The sequence below is a fragment of the Tamandua tetradactyla genome, chromosome 5 (genome assembly GCF_023851605.1).
Source record: "Tamandua tetradactyla isolate mTamTet1 chromosome 5, mTamTet1.pri, whole genome shotgun sequence".
NCBI classification, from domain to species: Eukaryota; Metazoa; Chordata; class Mammalia; order Pilosa; family Myrmecophagidae; genus Tamandua; species Tamandua tetradactyla.
In genome coordinates this window covers 184,632,429-184,657,301 of record NC_135331.1, presented here as the reverse complement: position 1 = coordinate 184,657,301, position 24,873 = coordinate 184,632,429, and the positions used below count along the sequence as shown (strand labels likewise).

Genomic DNA, 24,873 nt, shown 5'->3' with positions numbered 1-24,873 from the left:
CTTAGTCCTATCCAGATCAACTTCATTCATATTTCTACTTGAAGTTTGATCACTTTTTCAACTTTTTGAACAGTTTCTGTATGGAGTAATGCTGACTTTCATAGCTTCAGAGCTCTGACTCTAAGTCTCAGGTGTCACATAAATATCCAAGCTCTCACTCTTTGGGCTTGCCCCTGTCAAACTTATTCCTGCAAAGGACAGGTTAAGCATACCTAAAATTAAGCCTAAGATTAACCGCAGAGAACTTAATTTGTTGCTCAGATATGACCTCTCTCTAAGCCAACTTGGTGGGTGAACTCATTGTCCTCCCTCCTATGTGGGACATGACTCCATAAGTATAAATCTCCTTGACAAGGGATGAGTCAGGATCTGGCATCAAAGATTGCAGTCCAGGTTCCAGGGAATGATCAAGTTATACACAAACAGCTCAGTATCTCAGATTAGAAATAAAAGTTACAAGTCTGGATTATATGTTACTACTGTAAGAGTTTGCAATCTAGGACCCTTTACACTAAGCCCCAACCTGATAACCCATGCTCTCAACTTCTAGAACTCATTCCCTTTTTAGGTGATCTGTTGCATACCCAAAAGCTGAGGGGAGCTAAGAGTAGCTCCCAGGTATTGCTACTTTCATCTGGTCTCCATCTGTCTTGTAGGAAAGTCCACTCTGAAACAATATAGACTGTCTAGTCCCACTAACCACCCTTCACAAACAGTGTGTTTTCCAGGGTCCCAGTTGGGCTCGGGAGCTCTGTAGGGTTGACCCAGGCAGGACGGCCTTCAGCACCAGTCCTGCAGAAGATGGTAGCTCAGGTCTGGTCCTCTGGTATCAGTTCTAGGATCCCTCTTTTACTCTTCTGAATGGTCAGCAAGTGTCTGTTGAAATTCACATGCACACATGCACACACACACACAAGCATACCTCAAGGAAGAATATTTTTCTAAATGAAAATTTTGTTGCCAAGCAAGGACTTGCTGCCTGACATGCACAGAAGTGAATGCCAGAACATCGAGAGTTTGAGAAAAGAAAGAGCTTTAATGCAAGTTCAATTGGCAAGGAGACAGGAGCAACCACCCCCTGTCCTAGTCTCAAATCTGTTTCCCCAAGTCTAAGGAGCTTAGGGTTTTTATGGTATGCAAACAAAGGCAGGTGAAGATACTGATGTGAAGTTGGCATATATTGATTTGTTATGTTTTGGTTATAGTTACTAGAGGGTGTGTAAACATAGCAAGAGAAACCTTTGGAAATTGACAAAAGCTAGCTGGACATAAAGTGATCATAAAGTGGCTATAAAAGATGGAATTTGGTTACAACGGGGTTGTAATGGATTAGTTAACATGAGAAATAGCAGCTGTGTGAGCAGAGGGGCACATCTGTGATGATGGCAGTTGTCGATTACTCAAGGAACATAAGCTAACAAGTAAAAGAATGGGAATAAGCTAAAATAACATTTACAATTACAGGTAAAACTGCTATAGCAGTTACAATTTTAATGTCTTTTTTTCACACAATGAATTATTTATAATTTCATGTATTTTTTTTTATTTTGAAAATTTCAAATCATCTCCCTATCCAAATTAATCCCTACTAGGACTCTTAAAGATGACTCCCTTAGTATATTCAAAGACCAATCTAAATCTTTTATTTTTCCAGTTTTATGGGCTTGGGTTATATAGGCACCAATCTCCATCACTTCTGTTGGGTTGCGTAAGAGCAAGGGAAGAGAACGGTATTGTCAGGGGAGAATCTGGAGTTTGTTGCTTCAGTTTACTTGTAAAAAGTTTAACCACATGGAAATTTTAAAGGTTTAAAAGTGCCATTTCTGCACCACTAGAACAGCATTGTCAAATAGTAATGTAATGTGAGCCACTTGCATAATTTTAAATTTCCCAGTAGCCACATTAAAAAAAGTAAAAAGTACTGATGAAATTACTTTTTTTTTTTCACATGGGCAGCACCGGGAATCGAACCCAGGTCCTCTGGCATGGCAGGCGAGCATTCTTGCCTGCTGAGCCACTGTGGCCCGCCTGATGAAATTACTTTTAATAGTATATCTTATTTAATCCAAGGTGTCATGATCCAAACAGAAAAGCCAAACCAGTAGGAGACTATATGCACATACTTATATATTAAGCAATGTTTTGTGAGGAATTGGTTTATGTGATTGTGTGGGTTGGCTAAAAAGTCTGAATTTTGTAGGAGTTCAGGAAGGGAAGCCTTTCGGAAGGGAAGGCTTGAACTCATGGGCACAGACCAAAGCTGCCATCCACAGGCGTCAGTATCATGAGTAGGGTGGAATTCCATGGGCATTTGCCAGAGCTTTTGTCTACAGACAGAATATTTACTCTCTCCCAGGGAAAGCTCAGCCTGATTTTAAGACCATCAAATGGAATAAGTCAAGCCCACCCAGATTATTCAGAATAATGTCCCTTACTTAAAATTAACCGGGGATATTCCAGCCCAGCATAACCCTGAGACCAAAGAACACACTAGGCAGAAAATTAGCCATGCATATTAATTAGAGACTTAAGAACAAGAGAAAATTCTGCCTAATGGCATCCAGTTGGGAAATGAAAGTCAGCACTCCAGGAAGGGGGAGGGGTGGCCTATAAGGGTACAAGCAACTCTCATGAGATTTGGTTACAACGAGTCTCAGCAGAATCCTGTGACAGTTATTAGGGGATGGGAATTTTACATTCTTTGCTCTTCAATCTCTGTAGGCGGCTGTGAGCAGGGGTTTGCTCTCAAATGGAGGAGGGGAGTGGAGCCCAAGCCTGGGTCCTTACAGGGGACTTTAATTATATCTGCAAGACATGTTCAAAGCAACACTTAGAGTTGTATTCAACAGAATAATTGGGAACGGTAGTCTAGCGCTTCATTAAAACCATCACATCCAGTGTATCCAAAATATTATCATTTAAACATGTAATAAATATAAAATCATTAGTGAGATCTTTTGCATTCTTTTTGCTCATACTAAGTCTCCAAAATACAGTGTGGTGTACTTTACACTTACAGCAGAGCTCAGTCAGGGCTATCCACATGTTGAGTACTCAGTACATACACATGTCTAGCGGCTACTCTAATGGACCTGCAGGTCTAGATAGGGATGAAGAGTGGCTGTGCCGGTTAGCATGCATGGAGAGCAGTGGTGCTCAGTTGGGGACACATTTTCCGTACATTGGGCATTTGATTGGGGGTGGAGTGATGTAGAGGCCACTGGCATCTAGAAGCTAGAGGGATGTTGCTTAATATCCTAGGTGCAAAGAATGGTCCTGCCACCCCCAGTGAAGATTCATTCAGCCCAAAAATCAGTAGCGCTAAAGGGGAAAAACCTTGCTGTAGGGTAAGATTTGGAGACGTACAGGGAAGAGATGAAAAATATGATGAAAGACGCAGGGACATGGACATTTCTTAGGCCCTTCTGAGATTTCTTATTGTACCCTTGGATAATCTTTTTCCAAGAATGTGACTGAGTATCTTAGCTCTTTGCATCTCAGTTGCCATATTCTCTGTAGTGGAATCACCTTAGGGTGGAGTCAAACTCCGAAAAGGGGTAAGGGTAGAGGATGGCCCTGACATAATAAGGTAGCTGCTTAAAGGAAAAATGAGGCAAGGAAGTCTTCAAAGAGGTCTTTCTATTGTTGTCATGATGAATGAAAGGTAACTACCTTTGCTGAAAATATTTATGGTTTTCCTATGGTTGGTATTTATGGTTTTCCTATGGTTGGTCTTGATTTAGTGAGCAAAAATACAAAATATACAAAAATGCAAATAAAAATGTACAACTGGACTGTGGAATAAAATTGTGATAAATAAATAACTAACCCTCAGCATTATTCTAAGAAAAACCATGATATTTAAGGTGAAGTTACTTTTCAGAGTTAGTAATCATATTTGTAACTCTAATCTCAAATTTACTTCAATCTAAATTACTGCAAATCCAGAATTAAGTTCATTTTTTTATGTTTTAGCCATGCATGTGTACTAAAGCTAGCAGCAAATTGAATATGTTCATTAAAACATGATATCTAGGAAAAATATGCAACCAACTTTTCCCATAAAATGTGCTGTATCTGCTTACAGTAATTATTGGTTAAAGCAATGCCAAATACTGATTATAAACATAGCTTAGAGTCAATACTTCTGAGATTTATTTCCTATTAGATAGTTGTTACAGTTCATTTCACAAATTCTCAATTTAACATGTAAAAACAAAATCTTCTTAAATGTAAATTGCATTCTTATTAAGGATTCTTAACTTATATTGAGAGTAATTGAAATAAAACATAATTATAGTTTGTGATCAATTTTAGCACTGAATAAGGTGACAACATATCTCTTTCACTGTAAGTTTTGAAGCTTGTTCAAATAACTCTAATTTTGAAATGACTTCAATTTTTTTCCTTTACCCCTATTAAATGATAAGAGATATATGTAGTGAAATGTTACAAACACTGTTTCCTTTTAGATACCTGTAAGATTAATTGTTTAATGTTATGTTTTGGACTTTATGTTGAAATGATAAAGTTTAGGTCAGGTTACAGTTTAAATTTTACACTGTTTCAAAGAGTTTTTAAATGATAAAATCTCTTTTTCCCTAGAAATACACAAAGAGAAGACTGAAAAGCTGGATAAACCTGAAAGGAAAATACAATCTAAAGGTAAATGTTTAACTTTTTTGTCTATTCTTACTTTTACTTAGGACGCATACTTTTATGAATATATATGGGAGAAAGAAAATTTTTGATATTGACTGTTCTCTTTTAAAAAATTTTATAGTGTTTAAATAAGTACCTTAAATCCTCAATTCACTTAAGGCATAAAGTCATAAAAACATTTCATTATTTAATGATTAGAATCAAACTAACTTCAAAATGTATTACTATCTTTAAATTATTTAAAATAAAAATAATTCAAAAACTTACAGTAGCTTTTTACTTAAGAAAGCAAAATATTTTTTATTACTGAGAAAATAATCTTTCTTCTTTTAGTGAGTTACTCTACTAAATCAGCTTTCAATTTTTTAACCTGAATTTTTCATGCCATGCAATACTTTTAAAAATATTTTGAATAGGAGTGCAGAGTCATTCTACTAACTGCAGGTGCCAAGATCCCACAGCTTCCTTGCACAACATTTCGGGTGGGTGAGCAGTGACAACACAAAACCGGATTTACCTTTAAACTGAACTGAATCCAGGAACTGCAATCTTGCATTAAAGGCATATAAGTAACGGTCAGCACTGCCTTTTTCATTTAAAAGCATTGCTTTTGGGGAGGTGGGACCTGTAGTCACAAAACTTTAAAGAAACGCGTAGTTGTAGGACACAAAACATGTGAAACTGACCTCTTTTTTTAATATGCCCATGTTTCACCGAAGGGTCAGTCACGCATGATTTTGGATGAACCAGGCAAAAATAAAAATCTCATCTTCATCATGTTTGTGCGTTACAGAGGGAAAATGAAAGAATCATAAATCTTCCAGGTTCAGATTTGGAGTGCTGCCCAATATTTACTATTATGTGCAAAACTGTCTAACGCAGTCACCTACAGTAAATACCATAGGCTCATATAGTAAAGTGTCGAATCAATGTAATTTCTGATTAACTTTAATCACACCAACTTATGAATTTATTTTTCAGTGTCGTGCTTTTAATATATTTCACATACATCATTTTTGTGAGCAATTCAGGTTTGTCTTTAATATTTTGCCTTTAATCCTAATGTTTGAGTTCTTTCCAGATTGCTCAGCCAGCCTTATACAATTAGCACATTGAAACTTATTGAATTGAAACCTATTTTTATTTGTACTTAGGGAAATAATGGCTTCTTGCGGTTCCCTTTCCTTTTTTGGTTCTCAGTTCCTATGGTCAGGGAAATCTGAATAGCTCTTGGGCCCGGTTTGGCTAATTTAACCGTGCCTGGACTGGTTATGTGTTTCTAACAGGTGGAGGTACATGAAAAAACTTAGCTGATTTCACAGGACTGGGGTCTCTGAAGGATTCTCTTGCAGAATACTTACTAGCAGTGCTGCTGGAGTGGATGTGGAGATGCAGATGGCACCATTTGCATTTTGGACCCGGCTCTATTAGTATCCTGCTGTCGAAGATTTTGAGCAGTGGGCTGGAGAGTGGGCTTATTAAACTAGTGAGTCTTGCATAATTAAAACAGTGAATCAGCTGAAGCTTAAAATACACTTCTCAAAGGCTGGGCTAGAGATCAGTAATCTGAATATATTTCCTGGAGAGACCAAATTTAGTTTTGGATAATGACTATTACTCGAGAAAGAGAAAATAGAGTTTCAGCTTTTCAATACTGATTTAGGTATTAGAGAGGGTTTCTTTTTTGTACAATTTTCCTACATGGATATGAACAAAAGTTTCATTTTACTGCTTAGTTTCCTAACTTGTAATCCAGACAGAATAATGTCTGCTTTTTTATTCCTAAGTAGTTGAGTGAAAAGAAAATACAGTTTTATATCTGTTCACATGTGTAGATAAATACGTTTTTGTATGTCATATTCCATAAGATTTATTGCTATATATGATGGATAGGGATTTAAATTGCTATTAAATCATTTTGAACTCTTATAAGACAAAACATAATGTATCCAAGATAATTGTTATCTGTGAAAGTTATAGACAAGCCAGTCTGAGTCAACAAAGATACATTATGCTGAAGTAAGAGTGTCTTGGGAGAAGATAAACAATTTGGGAATGATGTAATCTAATTATATCCTATAGGTTCTAAGATTTTTTTTCTCCTTCAAGGAACTCATGTTGTATTTAAAATGTCTGAGGAAGGTGGATGTCACTGGGAAATCCCTAGGAGTCTACACCCAGATGACATCATTGTTAGCTAGAATACAAAAACAGTCAGAGAATACAAAATCCAAGAGAACATATATTTCTAAGTAATTCTATATAAATATACCATTTCATTTTTTACATGTCAAAGATTCAGCTTCAGTTCTTACTTGTTCTTCATAGAAAATTGGGTACTTTTTAGTAATAATCCACATTATGTAGGTGATTATAATTCATCCGGTCAAATGACTGTATTTTTACTCCAGCCCCCTGTTTATTCGGTTCAATGTTTTCCCTTAGGGGAGAATGCAACAGTGTCATAGAACTAACCGGTCAGCTCTCTAATTCATATTTAACTATTTTAGTTCTTAAGAAATAATCTCTGACATATTTGTTAAATTTTACCTTTAAACTGAAATATACCTTGTTTTTGACCCACCTAAAGGAGGTAGATATTTATTTTATGAAATAATCAGAATAATGAATCTATTTGTGATCCTGTATTGAATTAATAGAGTAATAGAGAACAGCCTCAAGATGCCATTTAATAGACTGTCGCTCATATAAATGTCCCCTAGTGACCAGGCAAAATGCATTCACCCTACAAATGTGGTCAATGCCACAGAGAAGTTTTCTCTGTTAGAAATTACCTGGAAGAAGGCCAAATGCATTCTAGAGTGATGGTTTCTAATGAAACTTTTACATGTCAGAATGATCTTGTAGGATACACTTGTATTCAAAGTCTAATATTTTAGAATATATTCATGACTATCCTTTAAGTTTCAATCAATGGCCAGATGGAGGTAGATAAGGCAATCTAAACTCTAGCCCATGAGTAAGTTCAGTGGAGAGAAGCCTATGGTGGAATGTAGAGCAGCTGTTAAATATTCAGAAATGTTGATCAGCCTTCTCTAGAGCTCAAAGCCTTAGAATCAAAGTCTTATGGGTTGAATTGTGCTTGTGTCCCCACAAAGGATAGATTCAAATCCTAATCCCTATGCATGTGACCCTCTCTGGAAATAGCATCTTTGAGGTTGTGATTAGTTAACATGAAGCCAAACTGGATTTGTGTGGCCTCTAATCCAATATCCCTGGCATCCTTCTCAGAAGAGGGAAGCTGTACCCAGGCAGACCCAGGGGAGAAGGCCACGTGGCAACCAAGGCAAAGGCTGAAGTACTACAGCTGTGTGCTATCGGACCCCAAGGCCTGATGGTAAACACCAGAAGCTGGAAGAGGCAAGGAAAGATTCTTCCCTAAAGCTTTCAGAGGGCACATGGCCCTCCTGACACCTTGCTTTCGGAACTTCTAGCTCCAGAATTGTGAGAGAATAGAGTTCTGTCCTTTTGAGCCACCAAGTTTGCAGTGCTTTTTTAAAGACAGCCCTAGGAATCCAGCATACTTCATAAGTTCAAAAAATTATCTTAATGAAACATACACACCGACTCATAAGAGACTGGCATCAGTTACCACACATAAAAAACCTTAGTTATGATTGTTGAGGAAAATTTCCCTGGCCTGTGGGACACACTCAAACAAACTCATTTAATAACAATTGAGGAGTACAGAGTAACAGAGTAGGGTTTTGACGGGAAAGATGTCTCCATCCTGTTGGCCTACTTTTAGAATAGAATTGAATGAAGTCATCTGAGTTCAAATCCAAGCTCTAGCAACTACTGATGGCATGACTTTGGATAAGTTAGTTAGCTTTTCTTTACTTCTGTTTCTTCATCTGTAAAATGGAGATAATAAGAGTCTTGTAAGGATTAAATTATTTCATATACATAAAATTCTTAGAAGACTTTTAGGCAAATTTCAAACACTCAGTAACTATCAGCTAATTAGTTCCCTTAATCATTTCTTAGGATGAGATAAATGACAATCTCTTGTGTTTCTTGTCTGCACTACTTGTCTTTTTATATCTGGTACCACTTGATATCCATCTGATCATAAATGAGAGGGATTTAAAATGTGTCATTCTAAAATTTTGTAGCAAACACTAAACTATGTTTGCTGTCACTTCGCCCCTTTATTTGTGCCTCCCTTCTTAAATATTAGTATCATTGAAGTATCTACTCTGTCTCCAAACTATATTTAGTATTTTATAACTAATATCTCATTAATCCTCACAGAAAAATTGAATTTGGCAGACAAAATCCGACTTAATACTGAGATTTACCCCTGCCAATTGAATGACTTACTCAGTGTTTCATATTTAGTAAGTTGTAAAATCAACATTCCACCTCAGTTTCCTATAATTTAAAAACATGCAGCTTTCCCATTACAGCCTATATCCTATTTTCTTCTTTTTGTTTCTTTGATATCAGAATCTCTAATAACAGAATTTACTCACAGCTGTTGGATCTAGAATTCATCTCTGACCTCCCGAGGTTAGGACCTTGATACCTGCTAGTCTACCTGACTGCTTTGCTTGCAATTCTGCAAATGTACAAATCACTAGAAATCCATTTTCACCATTCCCCAGTGGTCTGCGTACTGCATGGCCGCATTAACTTGCCTAATTCTGAGCGTTTACCTCGTGGCAAGCATCATAAACTTCATGAATTGTGATCTCCTCTGAGCCTCCCCTCCACTATTTCTAGACTTAACAAGACTGCTGAAGAGGCCGAAGTGTACTGATCGCTAGCGAAATGCCAAATACCTTGTCATAGCTGCATCAGTTCCCAATGGCTGCTGTAACAAATCACCACAAACTTTGTGTCTTACCAAAAGAGTAATTTATTCTCTCACAGTAATGGTGGCCAGAAATCCAAAATCATTTTCCCTGTGTTGAAATCAAAGGCAATGCTCCTTCAGGGGCTCTGGGCATTATCTGTTCCTTGCCTCTTGCAGCTTCTGGTTTGCTGTATAAGGTACCATTCAAACTCCACAGATTAAGATATGAATAGCCTTTGGCAGGCCATTATTTAGTCTGTCCTAATAGGTCATCCAGTTTCTTAGGCCTTCAACAGTAAAATAAACTTCAATCCATTATATCCAATTACTCCAGTAACATCTTGAAATCAAAGGAATGTTTCAAGACAGAAGTACTTAGAAAGGGAAAAAAAATCTCCTTGACAAAGTGTATGTCAGTCAGACTTCAGATGGAATGATGACTAAATACAAAATATAATGAAATAGAGGGGAAAAACACAAAATGGCAAAGGTTACTGTGTTAACAAATTCGGTTCATGGTGGAAAATGAACAGCATTCTCACGTGGTTGTCAAGATAAAGATATTTATATATCTTATGACATCAGCGTAGCAACAGAAAGTGTGACGTTAATATTGTTAGGGAATGCAGGTTAATGGAAACATTCAAGGTTTCATTATCTAGGAGGCCAGAGCTGAATAGAATAGCTTCTTAGTTTAGATTTTTTTTAGGGAACAAGTGATTTTTTTCCCCCTGATAGGGTATGTGAAGAGCTTAGTCAAATCGGAAGTAGGACAAAGAATGTGTGACCACTCTCCGGCCGTAATTCCCTTAAGATATCATTATACAAATTCCTCATTAAAAATTCATTCTTAATGTACATATACCTGAAATAAAAAACTTGAGATTGTCCTGTATTCCTCAAGTATTTTCTTAATTAGATAACCCCTTCACATTTCATTAAAGCTCTTGACCAATTTAGGATCCTATGCAGTTAATTACTTTTGATAATTGAAAAGGCTGAAGTAGAGTCTGGAAAGTCTCCAGACCCTCCCTTGCAACTCTCATCTGACCTCACACAGGTAATTAACAGAGTTCTTTGACTCAATGTGTTCAAAGCCCAGATGTACGTGTATTGCACAAAATATCTCCATCCTTCTCTAATCTTCGTCCTGTTAGTTGGATCACCACCCACTGAGTGATTGAAGCATTGTTGCCGGTCATGGAACTCAACTTTGACTGCGCTTTAGAATCAGATGGAGAACTTAAGAAAGTGCGTCATGCTCAGACACCATCATGGGGCTATCGCCTTTAGGGAGAGGCAATGGGACTGAGGTTGGAGCTAAACTGTGATTCCAATGAGTAGCTGGATTAGGGTCGCTGTTGATTAAACTGATAGTCTAAAGTTCAAGCAGATTCCACAGAGGTTTCCTTTGGTCAGCCCAGTCTTTAAAATAACTCACACCTGGGTGCATGTAGGCGGTGTCTGCCCTTCCTGTTACCACGGTCTGCATTCCTCCCTCTTTATCACCCCGGGAATGGATATTTGATTACCTGTCTGGCCTCTGTGTTTGCAATCCCTATCCTAGACTTCCTGACCTCTTTCAATACCAAAACCAAATCCTGCTGGACCCCTTGTCATACTCTCTCTCCACTATAATTTTACTCTCCTTCCACCTCCTTCCTCCCACTGCTTTCTCCTCCACAATCATCTCTCCAGTAGAGTATGATAGTGAATGACCTTGGATTTCTCTTCTCTAACCCACAAAATCCATCTGGATCATACCACTCTCTGAATTAAATCTATGTGTTGGCCTCTGTCTTAGATTCCTAGGATTGCTGAAATTACCGCAAGCTAAGTGGCTTAAAACAACAGAAATCTGTTGCCTCACAATTCTGGAGGTTAGAAATCCAAAATCAAGGGGTCAGCAGGGCTGTGGTCTATCTGACCTATAGGAGAAATGTTTCCTTACCTCTTCTAGCTTCTGGTGTTTGCTGGCAATCTTTGGTGCTCCTAGGCATGTAGAAGCCTCATTCTGACCCTTACCTCTTCCATCTTCACTTGACTTTTTCAGGAGTCTGTCTGTGTCAGTGTCCATATTTCCCTATCCTTAGAAGGAGGCCAGACATATTGGCTTGCCCTCATTCAGCTTGGCCTCATTTTAGCTAATCAGTTCTTCAAAGGCCCTGTTTCCAAGTATGGTCATATTTGGACCTGCAGGTTAGGGTTTGCACCTGTCTTTTCAGAGGACTAAATTCAACTCACAACAGTGTAGCAGTGCCTAAGAGATAAAGGCCACATTTCCCAGATGGACATATATAAGGCCGTCGTTGTAGGATCAGTTTTATACCTATACATTTCTAGCTTCATGAACTTTACTGCGTATCTTTCCCATACCCGGCCAGCCTGGCACTCCAGAACCCACCAACCCCGCATGATGGAGGCAGACTATTGGTTAGTCCCTGAGCGGGCCCTGCTGTGGTCTCAAAAGCCTGCCATTGCATGAACTGTGCCCTCTGGCCTGCAGCCCCTTCCTGTGTGGCTATTTGGTTGATTTCTGCACATTCTTTGATTCTCAGGTGGAATGCCAGTTTCTGTAAGAGGCCTCCTCTGCTGTCCCTCACCCTGGGGACACCTAGTCATTTACTCCATGTTACTGCTCCATATGAGCTCCACCCTTACAGCATTTCAACACCACGTTTTAATTGTGGGTGTATCTGTTTAACTCACAGAGATCAGGAACTGTATTTGTCTTCATATATGTTGTAGTTCAGCTCTGCCCCATGATCAAAGAGATTCAGGCTCAATGGTCTCTGAGGTTCCTGTCAGCTCTAAATTAGAAATCATTTAACATCTAGCAAAGTACCCAGCATGTAAAACATACTCAATAAATGTTGAGATAATGTATGAATTAATGAACAAACCATTCATTCTCTCTACTTGCTAATCTCTGGTCCATAGACAATTTTTACATTTGACATTTTTTTCTCTCTCTCCCTCTCCTTCTCTTTCTCTCTCTATCCTGACTCAGTTTTAATTGGGCCATCATACTGTCAAATATATTTGGTCAGAAACATTTGAGGACTTTGATAATGAGAGCCAGATGAAGACAAAAATTATTTGTGATACAATCTGAAAACACACATATTGAAGCAATAAAATTTATTACATTATCAAAGTAATAGAGATTAATTTGGACAGTTTGTAAAATGTAGGGAAAATAAAACAACTAACCACAATCCGAATAGTCACATAAAACTACTAGCTTGCTTTTCATTTTCATCAAATTTTTCCTTATGTAGTTGTTTGCTTATTGTATATATTGCTATACTTCTTTTGCAGTTGCAATTTCTTTGTTCAGCTTGAGATTACATATAAGCCTCTGTTTAACGATGAAGTGAACAACTTACTGATAGGAGGCAACAAACCAGGAAAGAAAAGAACCTGGTGATAAACATAAAACTAGATGAAAGCCCTTCTGCCAAGAGGTCTCCTAGACTTCGGGAGGGTCTGCTAGGCAGTCAGATCATAGGTGACCACTGCCTCCACCTCAGTAAATGGAGAAGAAGTGCATGTGGCAGAAATGTACACCGACATAGGACATGTGCCAGCATCAGAGTGGGCCAGCCAGTGGGAATGGCGGTGGCAGAGCAGGAGATGGCATACGTGGAAAACTGTAGCGAACATTTGGCAAGACTACACCTTATTTTTCCCAGCCCATACTTTGTGCCAAACGCCATGCAGGCACTAAAAATTCAAAGAAGAATAAGACACATCCAAGAAGAGATAAAAATAAGCAAATACAGTTATATGTTTATGGGATGAGTTCTCCACAAAGCGTCCTGAAGGAGACATGCTGTCTGTGGGAGATAGCCAGCTGCCTCGGTTTCCCAGTCTAGCTGCAGTCTGCTGGTGAGGCCTTAGAGGAATGGGCAGGCTGGAGGAAGGAGTGGGCACCGGAATCTGGAATGGAAGACACAAGAACTAGGTTAGAGCTCAGTCAGCAGATAAGGCGCCAGGTAGGAAGTTGGTTACAGGACACCACAGAAACCCAATTAGCATCACACATACAAAGTCAGAGGAAGGTCTTCAGAAAAGGTTCTTTACAAGTTACACTGATTGACTGGAAAAGGACTCCTTAAGTTTCTGGGAAATTGCACACTGGAATCATAGGCTGACAAGAGCTTTAGCTTTGGTTGTGACTTCAAAAGGCAAGGAGGACAGGACATTAAAATGTATCTAAATACTCAGAAGCCCTTTATAAAATGTTCTCAAAGCCCACAAAATAACCTTGTCTTTCTGCATTGCATAAACTTTTTTTCTGCTCGCTCTCAGCTGTACTTAATTGACTCCTTAAAGTACAAAATATTATTTTCTTTTCCCCTCCGACAGCTGTGAAAGATAAACCTGGAAAATGAGGACAGAAGGGCTCCACACAAAGCCATACATTGTCTCTTCCACAGTGACTGCTCCCTTACGAGGAAGAGATTACAATTCTTACTGTGGAGCTGCAGCTCCAGGGGAAGGGAAATTTCCCCTACCATTAAATCGGATTTGAGAACAAAACTAAAAGTTTGCAATTAAGAAACCCATCTTATGATTTAAACCACCGGTATCAGATGAGATTTGTAATGGAGTAATTAATAAATCTTCATTTCAATATGAAAATAAATATGATTTTATTATGAAAAGAAATGCGCATGTCATGGAAGGATAGATTACAGGTAACACGCTTGGAGAATCCAGTCAGCACACTGGCTCATAGGACAAAGTTACAGTTGGAACTGGGCCTGGAAACCTAGTTTTGGTGGCGGGGGTGGGTGGTGGGAGTGGAGAAAACGTGCTGTCATCCAGCTCCACCAAAGGTTCTCAAGAGTCTATTTTCTTTTCCATGAACAAAGAAGTTCAAGCTAGTCAGCTTCTGAAATTCTTACTGGCTCTGCTATTGTGTGCTTATATTAAATTTAAAATGATAAAATCTTCCTGTAAGAAAAATTGATAAAATATTTGAGATTGTTTCTCTCTTCAAAAATGCTTTTCTATTGAGTTTATCATTGCCCCTAAAACATATAGATCATCGTGTCTTATCACACAGATGAAACTTTGCAAATTGGCTACCCCAAAAAATGAAACACAGGTATTCAAACCTACCCATTGACCTAGGATACATCTGGCATTTTCTCTCAGCGGTGGATGAAAGAGACTTTGGCTTATTTTAGGGTTTCAAAATAAATGTATCTCATCTTCTTTCATAAAAACAGATGTATTAAAACATGGATGAATATGAATTTTATGAAGGCATCTGAAATGTTCATATTTTTAAAATTTATACACTACATCAGTGATAAGATTCTTATGAAACAAAACATAAACAGACAGAAATCAGAGTAGTTGAGAAATCAGTCAAAATAATACATCAGTAAAATAGATTACAGGTTGCAGGTAACCACATTCCACAGTCTTGTATGAAGCAAAACTAATCTTTACTTGCTCCTCCGTCTGAAATTTCCCCTGCACATAATATGTGTCTTCTCAGAATGAGTTGTTTCAGTTTGGGTATTAAAGATGAGTTCCATCTAGTAGTTATGAAGTCTAGTCTAGTTCCAGAATTTTGCTTAATTAACTTTATTTGTTGCCCATCAGTTGAAAAACAGAGCAGCCTATCCTAATCAGTGCTTAAAAAATTTTTGGCATCCAAACTTCCAATTTTCTCTCCAAAAGCAGTGAAGAAGCCTAAAAACCTGGCCCTGGAATGTCAACTGCTCAGCCCCTAAGGGGGCTTTGCAGGGTGAGGACCCGAGGTCAGGGGCACTGTGAATTCTGAAACATTTAAGAAAGGACCCTGGGCCCGGTTGGCAGAGTGCCAGGGCCAGGCGCCGTGAAAGCACAGGGCCCAGCTTGGCTCGTGCTGGGGAAGGACCATATGGGGAAGACAAGGGATGCCCTCCAGAGTTGAGCTGAGCTGAATGTTCTGGTCAGGGAAAGGTCAGGCTCTGGGCAAGTGCGGGAACAGCAGGACCCTGCCAACTCAGATGCCAAACATCAGGGCCATTCCAACTGGTGGATTCCATTTGCTTTTAATTATCAGCATACCGAAGGGACTTTTGTTTCTTGTAAATAAGGATGACAAACAAATTAAGCCCTAGCAGGTGCAAAGGCTTATTTTGCCTGAGCTAAAACTGTCCTGGCTAGGATATAACTTGTCAAACTCGGCTGATGTCAAGAAAGGTATTTTTTTCTTCCATACGAAAACCCCTGTTTGCAGGTTCTAAGCAAAAGATGCACAAGCAAATGTTGTCGTTGTAGCAGATTATTTTTATTTTAGAGGGATTATTAAAGCAGTAACTGATTGTTGCATTCATTTTGAAAAATATTTCGAAGTTTGGCATTTGAGCTCAATCTTCCCAAAGTTTGAAGTTTCCTGGCCAAGAAGCTTCTGTGGCTGCCTGCCATTTTGAACAGCTCCCTAGAGCACACCGTCCAGCTGTTTGATTAAGCAGTATCATGGTGCCATTTCTGAGAGGGATAATAAAGTTCCGTCATACAGTACTGCATCTGGAAATCAAAATTTAGACTGGAAAGAACCAGATTTTCCCCAGGGTAACAGGTAGGAAGCGTTAATATGCTAATTTGACTCTGAATTCAGACCTCTTGCAATTTTGATTTTGAATTAATTTTTTCTTGTATGCTTGCATGCATGTCAGTCTGCAGATCCTTTATTGGAATGGACACACAGCTGCCTGAGGTTGGTGAGGTCTGCTTCTTCACAGAGGCAGAGGAGCAGATGAGGTGATCTCCTGGGAGTCTGTCCATTCAGGGTTCCAAAAGTACAGCTTATCCCACATGAACTTAGTTTCCTCTAAAGAAACTTTAAAAGAGGCTTTGTTTCTGCCAAGATTTTCTTTTGGTGTTTAGGTTAATTAACAGTGATCCATCAACCAAAATAAGCTGTCCATTGTCGTGTGTGGATGCCAATATTCTCCCCTCGTTTTGTGAGATATTTATATTGAACTTATTAGATCAAACACACAGAAAAGAGCCATCAAATGGAAAGAAAAAAATAATGTCTATATGTTCTTAAGGGTTTCTTCTACTTTCTGTTTGTCACTAGGTTTTGATTATTTAATTAACCTAAATAAAGTTTAAAAGAAAAATTCTAATGATTGGAAGCACGCAGTCCTATTACACACTTATCATCAATATGTAGACTTTCACTAGAAGATGGAAATAGCTCTTCTTTTAGTATTTTAGAACTTCATTTATTCAAAATTATTTATTTAGAGCTCACTAAATGATAGACACTATAGAATGAACTAGAGATGCAAAAGTGAAATAAGATGATGTACCCCCTAAAGAGATTTCATCTACAGGGGAGACAGACATATGAACTATTACAGTATTATGGTTTAATCACACAAATAGAATTGCATATATGGCACAATTCACGCATAGAATAAGTGGAGATCAAGGGAAACCACAGTGGGCAAAGCATTTGAAACAGGACTCAAAGAGTGCATGAAGTAGAAGAAATGTGGGTGTGGGAATTCTACGTGGAGGGCACGAATCTGTAGGAGACAAAGGCATTGTGGGGACACTTATGCACCCTAGAAAACCCATGCTCTTCTAATCCAATCTTGTAGGGGCACACTTATTATTGGTTGGGACCTTTTGATTCGATTGTTTCCATGGAACTATAACCCACCCATTCAAGGTGGGTTTCAATTCTTTTGGTAGAGCCCTCTATGAAGAAAATAAAGGACAGAAAGCATAGAGAGAGCTCAGATCTGACATAGAGAGCAGACAGATGAAACGAGACACAGACATTTGGTGATGTTAGGCTAAGAGACGAAACCTAGAGTCTGCCGCAGAGAAGATAGGCAGGACCTACAGACACGTAGAGAGAAAAGCCACTGGAAACAAGAATTAAGAGAGCTGTTTGAAACCAGAAGCCGGGAGAGAAGGAAACATTGCCATGTGCCTTCCCATGTGACAAATAAACCCTAGAATCAATCTGCCTTTCTTGAGTGAAGGTATCCTCTTCTTGGTGCCTTAATTTGGCCGTTTTCACAGCCATAGAACTGTAATTTGTAACCTAATAAAGCCTCGTATAAAAGCCTATCCATTTCTGGTATATTGCATCTCAGCAGCTTTACTAAACTGAAATACATGGTGTTTCTGTGAAGCTACATGCATTTTGTTATAATTGGTATGTAAAGTTTGAGGGGAGATTCCTGGTAGATGAGATTGAATTGTAAGCAAATGTTAGATCCCTAGAGTAGTCAAAGATTTTTTTATATTTCATATGTAGCAACTATTATCTGACAGATACCATGCTGAGCAATGAAGCAGATCCTGAAAGCTGTGGATAAGTGAATGGTGGAATTTGATTTTCACAGTATGTTCTGGTTTGGAGGCTTTATTGACCCCCAGAAAAATATGTTCTGAAAGTGACACCATTCCTGTGAGTGTGGACCCATTTTAAGTAGGATTATTTGGTGAGTAGGATCTTAAGTAGAGATGTGACCCATCTCGTTTAAGGTGGGTCTTAATCCTCTTCCTGGATTCCTTTATAAGAGAATGAAATTCAGATGCACAGAGAAAAGCCACAGAAGCTGGGAAAAAGCCACAAAAGCTGAGAGAGAAACCACAGAAGCTGAGAGAAAGCCACAGAAGCTGAAAGCCAGGAATCCTGGAAGAGAAGGGAGAGACCAGCGGATGCTGACACGTGCTTTGCCATGTGACAGAGAAGCCCAGGGTCACTGGCAGCCGGTTTTCAGGGGGATGGTATCCTCTTGATGACAGCTTGATTAGGATATTTTCATGGCTCGGACTGGAAGCTTATAAACTAATAAATTCCCATTGTTAAAAGCCAGCCAATTTTATGGTATCTCCAGTTTGACAGCTCTAGCAGACTAAAACATAGTAGGAAGATTGCCCAAGGAGAAAATTCTAAATCTAAAGCTACAAAGGTCTAGACAGGATGGTACTGTAATAGTCTCAGTGAGAAATAAATAGTGAGGACGTCAATGTTTCCTCAATATGCAAGATGGACCTCCTGCTCCGACTTTCTGGAATAGTTTCTTTCCTCTTTCTCCTCTCCAACCTCTTACTAATTTATTCCCTTTTCCTTTTCTATCCTTAAATATCAGTTTTAACAAGAGGATTTTCCCCAAATACATAGAGCAGATTAAGCCCATTTTACACATCATATTGAACACTTGGAATGTTTTCCTAATAGCAGTTATACTAACTGCAATTAACCACTTTTGTAATTATTTGTTTAACATCTGCTATGATCAGATTCATATGTCAATTTGCCCATTTGTCTGAACAGGCAAGTGCTGGCTTGTCTGTTGCTATGAGGACATTTCATAGAATTAAATCATGATCATGTTGGCTGCATCCACAGCTGATTCCATTTGTAATCAAGCAAGGGGAGTGTCTTCTGCAATGAGTGATGCTTAATCTAATCACTGGAAGCCTTTTAAGAGGATTCAGAAGAGACAGGCTCTTTTCCTGCTTCCGCCGAAGAGCCTCTCCTGTGGAGTTTGTCCAGACCCTCCATCAGAGTTGTTAGCTTCGTAGCCTGCCCTGTGAATTTTGGATTCTGCATTCCCACGGTCACATGAGACACTTTTATAAGTTTTATATCTACAGATATTTCCTGCTGATTCTGTTTCTCTAAAGAATCCTAGCTAATACAACATCTATTATCTATTAGGTTGTTGACATCATTTTGATCGGAATAGAGTCTATCTTGCCAAGTAGAATCTTTAGCATAGACCAGATACTCCTTCTAATTTTTTTTTGGAAGCAAATGAATGAGGAATACTAAAGATAGAGAAATGAAGGAGCTGGTGAATGAACAGAAGTGGAAATTAAGAGTGAGAAGAATCCAGAATGAGGCTCGTGCTTCTGGCTTGGACAAAAGGAGAGGCCATTAAAAGGATTTATAAGAAAAAGTATGGTAAGATTATGACTTAAATTTGGGACTTCTTGTTTGTTCTGAATCACAGCTCACGTTAAATTAAATTTTATTTCACTTGAAAATATTTGGTTTCATTCTAGTCTTGTATCAGTGTGTTTAAAAAAAAACCTTTGAGTGAAATTGCTATGTAGAAAGTGAACACATACTATTTAGATCGATTGCTCTTTAATTTAGGTTTAGAAGCTTATTTTTCTATATTTATCCTTCATGCGGTTTGCATTTATCAAAAATTGAAGTGGGGTTCCTTTGGCATACGGAATGATGGCTTTTTTTTTTTAATGCTCTAATTCTAGACATGTTTGAAGGTTTGTAAAAGCTGAGGAGCATTCTAATCTTTGCAATCAGTTCTGGTTTTAGTACTAATCTATGCTTCGTTCCAAAATAGAAAAAGTAAATCTATGGTTATCTTGAAGTTAATGCCTCCAACCATGTAAAGTTTTATTCCAGTTGAAGGGAGATTTCAGAAGGCATCAGATAAACTTTTACATCAAGTACTGCCATGCAATTACCTCATCATTTATTCCCTTTATTTAAATGAAATGTATTATCTATTTATTTTCAGTTACACACAGAGAAAGAGAAAAAGAAAAAGAAAAAGAAAAAAAGGCTAGAGAAAAAGAAAAACCTGAAAAGAAAGGTATGGAGTTTTTCTTGTTGCTGTTTTCTTATTGCTCTCTCTCTTTTTTCTTTAAACTTTTTATTTTAAAATATTTCAAATTTTCAGTACAATTTCAAAAATAATTCAAAACCCATCGAGAGAACTCCAACATACACCTCTCACAGATACCAAGATCCACCAATTTTAACATTTTGGCACATTTTCTCTGTCAGTCTATCTATCCACCATCTACTTACCTATATATTCATCAGTCTTTCTCTCTGTTTGAGAGAGACAGATTTTCTGAACATTTGAGAGTAGATTGTATACATAATGCTTCTTGAACACTTAATGACTCCTGTACAATTCCTAAGACAAGAATATTAGCTTATGTAATGAACTTGTGATGTTACCCAGCTCAAGGAATATAACACTGATATAGTCTATATTAAAATTTATCCATGTGTTCCAACAACGTCCTTGTGTGCTTTTTCTTCTCCATTATTAGCTCTTGCCTGGGATCTCACAGTGCTTTTAATTGTCAACTGCACCTTTAGTTGGTTTTTCTTTTTTGCTTTGTACCTACCACACAAACTTTCCCATCTCAGCCACTCCCAACCACACTATTCAGTGGGACCAGTCACACTCCTAACGTTGTGGTACCTTCACAACTGTCTGTTACTAGAATGCTCCCATCTTCCCAGGCTGAAACCCTGATGCCCATTATGCATTAACTCCCTATTTCTACTCCTCCTGTCCCTGGTAGACTGTGTTCTACTTTCTGTTTCTATGGGTTTGCATATTCTCCAGTATTTTCTTTGTGATTATCATGGAGCTTAAAGTTAATATCCTAAATCTATAACAACCTCATTTGGTTTGATACTAACTTAACTTCAATAGTATATAAAAACTATGTTCTTATATCTTTCTGTCCCCCAACTTTATATAGCTCTAGTCACAAATGACATGTTTATATGTTGTGAGTTCACAACCATAAATTTATTGTTACGTTTTATACATTTGCCTTTTAAATTCTATAGGGAGTAAACAATGTAGTCACAAACCAAAGTACAATGATATGAACATTTATAATTACCCACATTGTCACCTTTACCAGAGATCTTTACTTCTTAATGTGGCTTCCATCTATTGTCTAGTGTCCTTTCCCTTCAACCTGCAGAACTCCCTTAGCATTTACTGTAGGGCAGATCTAGTCTGACAAACTCCCTCAGCTTTTGTTTATCTGAGAATATCTTAACCTTTCCCTCATTTTTGAACAATAACTTTTCTTGGTATAGAATTCTTGGTTGGAAATTTTTTGCTTTCAGCATTTTAACTATGCCATTCCACTGCATATTCTTCCCTGGTTTCTGATGAGACATTGGCACTTACTCTAATAGAGGCGCATTCATATTTGATAGATTGCGTCTCTCTTGCAGTTTGCAGAATTCTCTCTTTATACAGTTTGATGATATATCTCAGTGTGGATCTATTTAGGCTTACATTGTTTGGAGTTTGGTGACCATCTTGTATGTGTACAGTCATGCTTTTTTTTTTGTAAAATTTGGGTTGTGTTCATTCATTATTACTTCAAATATTCTCTCTGCTCCTGGGCCTCCTTATTGATGCTTTCTAATACTTTCATTTTTTCCTTTGCATGAGCCATCACTTCCTGTTCTTTGTGTGTTTAGTAATCTTTTGCTGCAAACTGGACATTTTGATATTTTAATGTATTTTTGACTCTGAGATGTCTATTCCTTAAACAGTGTCCAGCTAGTGTTATGACAAAGATTTCCTTTAATGCTAGAAGCCACAAATAAATTTTAAAAAGAAAAAGGAAAAAGAAGGAAAATACATTTCCCAGTCTTTGCAGATTGGTCCATGTGAGTGCTCTCTTAGAGCGCAGCCGTACTATGAGAAGCAAATAGCTTGAGGTGAAAGTGAAAGGTTTTCCTTGGTCCTTTCTGCACAAGTGTCTTGTCCTGGGCATGTGAATTTAGCCCTTGGAATCTCCCTGTTTATGTGGAACTGGATGTCCCCTTTTCCCAACAAACAGTGTTTCCTCAGTCTTGGGCACAGTCCTGGATGTTGCACGGTCAGCAAACTTTTGCCCCAGGCAGCTGCAATTTGACTGTTCCCCAGCATTGTGTTGGAGAGCTCTGTGAGATGCACACAGGGCAAGTTCTGGGCTGGCAATGATTTAAAATATGTGATGATTGTTTCTTTAGAGCAGAATACAAAAGAGAATTTTCTGGCTTGAAGGGAATAAAATTCTTAAGACTTTTGGTCTCTGGTACAGATATACTGTCCAGAAATATAGCCTCAGTTATTCTCCTTGACAGTTTTGAGAGTGCCTTAGACAGCAATGAGGGTCATGTTTTAGCAAATATTTTCCAATTCAATAAGTTATAAAAAGAGAAAAACTCATTGTTTTAACTTGCGTTATTTGATTACCTATTAGATGGGGAATCTGTTAGGTTCTTTTGTAAGTTTTTATTTACTTATTCACAATAGCCAATCAACTCATTATTCAATATATAAAGATATTGTAAAAAATTTTCTCTTGTTTACTCCTTTCTCACGGTTCCCATCACATGCAACCATCGTATGCTCATGGTAAACATGAGCATACAATATTTTTTTGTATATCTTCCAGAGCTTCATTATGCATTTGCGAGATAATATATATCATTGTTTATCCCCAGCATTTACACAAATATTAGAATGTCTTATTCTGACTTTTATAATTTAACAATATATCCTAGAGATCTTACCATATCAGTACATAGATATTTTCCTTCTTCTATTAAAAAGCTGTATAGTATTTCAACGCTGACATTTTCTTCTACTATATCTTTCAACTGTTATTTGTAGGTTGAATGAATTTGTTATGATTTTTAGTGATGTATATTTCTTCTCATGTGATTCTGTTTATGCTCATTGCCAATTATCCCTAATGGTATGAATGCACGTCCTTTGTGTCAATCAATATCCCTTGGTCTATCACTTTTTTGAAGTCTTTCCCTTGGTTTGTTAAGTAATTAATGTTAGTATTTCTATCTGTATGAAAGTATATGCATATTTTTGTATATGTGTATATGTTTATATGCTTAATTTTTATGTTGCTGGGTATGTTGATGTATTCTTTGGGTATTTCTTCTTTTGCCTCCTCAGCTAGAGATTAATTCAGTCACCAATAATTTCCTCAACTTTTTAAAAATCAGTTTAATAATGTAAATTTCACTTCAATTGATCAAAGTTTTATTTTAATGTGTGATGTGAAGTAAAATTCTAATTTAATTTCTTATTTATTTTTATTGAATATTGTCTAGAATGGCTACATTTTAGCTAATTTATGAGTTTACAATAAGCACAACCTGCTGAGTTGCTTTGTTTGGTGAGACACACCATTTAGGTAAATCTTAATATTTAGAGAATGAGATCAAATTGAAATATGCTTCAGTCTTCTTTATTTTATTTTCACATTTGAAAATTTGAATAAAAATGTGTTTTCGTATTAAATTTTACTTGGTGATAATTACCATGAGTTTCAATTCAGCTGTCTCTCTCTGTTAAGAAACAAGTGTCCATTTCCCTTCTGTTATTGAGTTAGACAGAAGTTCTAGCACCGATTCTGTGTAGGTGACAAAAGGAAATAAGCAGTTATTATAGATTTTTTTCAACCTTCACAGTAGCTATTTTTTTTTTTTGTCAAAAAATGGTAGGCAATTTATTGCCCTTGAACTGTAAATGTTGCAGAAGATTTGTCTTAATTGAAAAGCAAAAATGAAATGCTTTATTGGCATTATCTTTTATTTCTATTTTCTTTTCTGCTATTTGCCTATTCCAGGGCGTTTGTTTAGCCTAGCACAGTGCTCTTTCTGCTGACACTGTCCAAGCTATTATCCATGACCTCAAATCAAAGAACAAGGTAGTGAGGTGGCTGAGGGGCAGGCTGAGAACAGGAGAGGGTGAACCCCTGGCAGAGAAGGCCCTGCTCTCCGCAGAGTTCTGTGGGGTCATTTGCTTTTCAGCTGCTCATTGTGCTTATGCTTTCCACGAGGATTGTATCCTCTCTCTAGGATGCTGGGGAAGAAATTCATAAACTGTGTTTAAAAAGAATAGGTTTTTAATAGTTATGTTAAGCACAGTTTTCTCTTTTTCAATATAAGTAATGCTGATGTTCATTATCGCTCTTATTATATGGATTTGAACATGTAAATATTTGGGGCTCAGATTTGCCTCTAATAATTCTCCAAAATATATTTTTCTCAAAGCATTTGAAATATTTGACTTATTCCATAATCCAAATGTTAAATTAAATCCCTTATTTTGTCATTTGTGTTCCCATCATATCTTTATTTTCCATTGTCATTCTCCTATAAGAAATATGCAAATGTTAAAAAAATGTATGGTGCTTTGGAAAATCCTTAAACCATGCAATTTAATATATTTGAAATATAGGAATAAGCTGCTTATGCTGCTGTTGTATTTCTCAGAACTTTTGAACTATTGAGAAATGCAAGATTTTACCAGTGTATTTAAATAAAATCAAAGTGAATAAAATAAATTCATGTTAGTTTATCACTTTGTTAAATAAAAAATTAGAAGGTACAATGATTCAGGTATCATGTTCTAAATTGTATAAATATACTCAATTAATAATCTGATTTTTAATAATTCAGTCAAATGCTATTCCTTAAGGAGAATTTGAAAAGGTTTTGGTTTTGAAAATGAGTTGGGATGGAGTTCGATTGGGATGTGGTAAGCAGGAGCCAGGGGGGCTAAGCCTTCTTTCAATTCATGAGAGAACCCCTCACAGCAGGC

At 37.5% G+C, this 24,873-nt stretch overlaps 1 protein-coding gene across 6 annotated transcripts in view; it reads left to right on the top strand.

The window, feature by feature from the left end:
• TRDN (triadin) overlaps positions 1–24,873 on the top strand; it is a 435,680-nt gene that overhangs the window by 122,856 nt on the left and 287,951 nt on the right. For all 6 annotated transcript variants that reach the window (XM_077162803.1, XM_077162800.1, XM_077162799.1 and 3 more), the window contains exons 5-6: positions 4,606–4,665; positions 20,011–20,085. In XM_077162803.1, the coding sequence (XP_077018918.1) occupies positions 4,606–4,665; positions 20,011–20,085 (135 nt within the window). The remainder of the gene's footprint in view (positions 1–4,605; positions 4,666–20,010; positions 20,086–24,873) is intronic.